At 45.4% G+C, this 2057-nt stretch overlaps 1 protein-coding gene across 1 annotated transcript; it reads right to left on the bottom strand.

The window, feature by feature from the left end:
• Nucleotides 1-347: 347 nt before the first annotated feature.
• LOC102283737 (olfactory receptor 10J4) lies at nucleotides 348-1283 on the bottom strand. Its single transcript, XM_005889550.2, has one exon. It carries the CDS (start codon nucleotides 1281-1283, stop codon nucleotides 348-350), a length of 936 nt encoding a protein of 311 aa, XP_005889612.2.
• Between the last annotated feature and the right edge of the window lie 774 nt (nucleotides 1284-2057).

The following is a 2057-nucleotide window of genomic DNA, read 5'->3' as shown; positions in this document are numbered from 1 at the left end:
TCTGTTATGATACCGTATTTTCTTCCCACCCACACTGCTGGTTTACAATCCTTATGCCAAGGGTAACAAAAGCAATGTCTAACATTATAGTACAGCACCTGAATATGCTTTATCTTATCTAATTTCTATCAAGCATGGTATACCCATCTATCAGTCTTGGAAAATCCATCCATCAATTCCTTCATTTTAATCTTTGCCTTCTTGTTTCACTCTATTCCTCTGATTTCCCAGATGCTTCCCAGATTAGGTACCTGGAGCCCTCATACTATCTCTTATTTGATTAGCTCCCTCACTGCTACACCTCATCAAACATTTAAAATTTTAATGTTATTGAGAATGACTAACACCTAAGAGAGGGACTTCCTGCCCAAAGCTCTGAGCAAGGCATCCTTGACCTCTTTGTTTCTGAGGCTGTATACAATGGGGTTTAGGAGCGGGGTAATGACAGTGTAGGTTACAGAGATCAGTCTGTCCTGCAGGGAGTTTTGTGATTTGGGTTTTAGGTAGATGAAGGAGGTACAGCCATAGTGGACAATGACTACTGTGAGGTGTGAGGCACATGTGGCAAAAGCCTTTTTCCTACCCTCAGCAGATGCCATCTTGAGGATGGTGCAGACAATCAGGACATAGGAGATAAAGATCAAGACCATGGGCAGAACAAGGACGCACAGACTGATGAGCAAAGTGATCAATTCTTTGATGGTGATATCAGCACAAGCAAGCTTCATTAGGGGCCGGATGTCACAAAAGAAGTGGGAGATGACACTGGCATCACAGAAAGGCAAGCTGAACACAGAGGATACTTGAATGGTGGCTGTGCTCAAGCCAATGCTCCAGGATCCCCCTGCCAGTTGTATACAAGTCTTCTTGCCCATGATGACTGAATATCGTAGGGGGTTGCAGATGGCCACATAGCGGTCATACCCCATGGCTGTGAGCAGGAAGCAGTTGTTGACACCAAAAGTGAGATAGAAGAAGAGCTGAGTGGCACAGTCTGGAATAGAGATAGCATGTTGGGGGCTGAGGAGACTGAACAGCATTCGAGGGATGATGGCCACTGTGTAACAGGTCTCAGAAATGGACAGCACACTCAGGAAGAAGTACATCGGTGTGTGAAGCTGATGGTTGAGGCAGATGACTGTCAAGATGATAGCATTGCTGGCAAGGGTCAACAGGTACAAGACCAAAAAGACCACAAAGAGGATGAGTCTGGGCTGCCATCCAAAAATGGAAAAGCCTTCAAAGGTAAACTCTGCCACAGCTGTGAAATTAGGTCTTGGCATTGAGAATCTGGGTCTGAAAGAGATGAAGTGAGATGGTTGAACATCCAGGCTGGAAACAGTTTACTGGTCCAGGGCCATCATCAGCCACAAGCAGGGATTCACAGTGGGAGTAGCTCTGGGTTACAGAAGCTCTCAGCATTCAGACACTGGCCAATTCTGTGAAGACCTCTTAGGATACTTGGGGGCCTGGCATTGGAGGCAGATATAGTAGGGATGGAAGAGAGAAGATATGTAAAGGGAGTAGTGAAAACACCTAAAAAGCTTGGCTAGAAGTTGAAAGGTGGAGAGGTAGGTAGATGGACCAGAAAAATAGATTGAATGATAGACCAGAGCAGACACAGCCCTGGAACTCCATCCAGAGTCATCTGTTTAGACCAGCAATGGTCTAAACATGTTAGAGACATAGTGTAAAGGTGTATGCATACAGAGAGAATCCAAGCCAGGGACAGAAACCTACTTAAGTCACACTTCTGAGAGGTAAGAGGCCAGCTCCAACTCTGGTCAGAAGGGCTTGGACAATAAAGATACATAGCACTACTTGCTTTCATGGTTCAAATTAAATTCAAAATAGCTAATGTCTACAAGACTTCCCTTGTAGCTAAGCCAGTAAAGAATCTTCCTGCAATGCAGGAGACCCAGGTTCAATCCTTGGGTGGGGAAGATCCTCTGGATAAGGAAATAGCAACCCATTCCAGTATTTTTGCCTGGAGAATCCCATGGACAGAGGAGCCTGGCAGGCTATAGTTCACAGGGTCGCAAGAATCAGACATGACT

The sequence above is a fragment of the Bos mutus genome, chromosome 3, assembly GCF_027580195.1.
Source record: "Bos mutus isolate GX-2022 chromosome 3, NWIPB_WYAK_1.1, whole genome shotgun sequence".
Taxonomy (NCBI): domain Eukaryota; kingdom Metazoa; phylum Chordata; class Mammalia; order Artiodactyla; family Bovidae; genus Bos; species Bos mutus.
The sequence above is the reverse complement of the archived record's forward strand: the minus strand, read 5'-3'. Positions and strand labels throughout refer to the sequence as shown.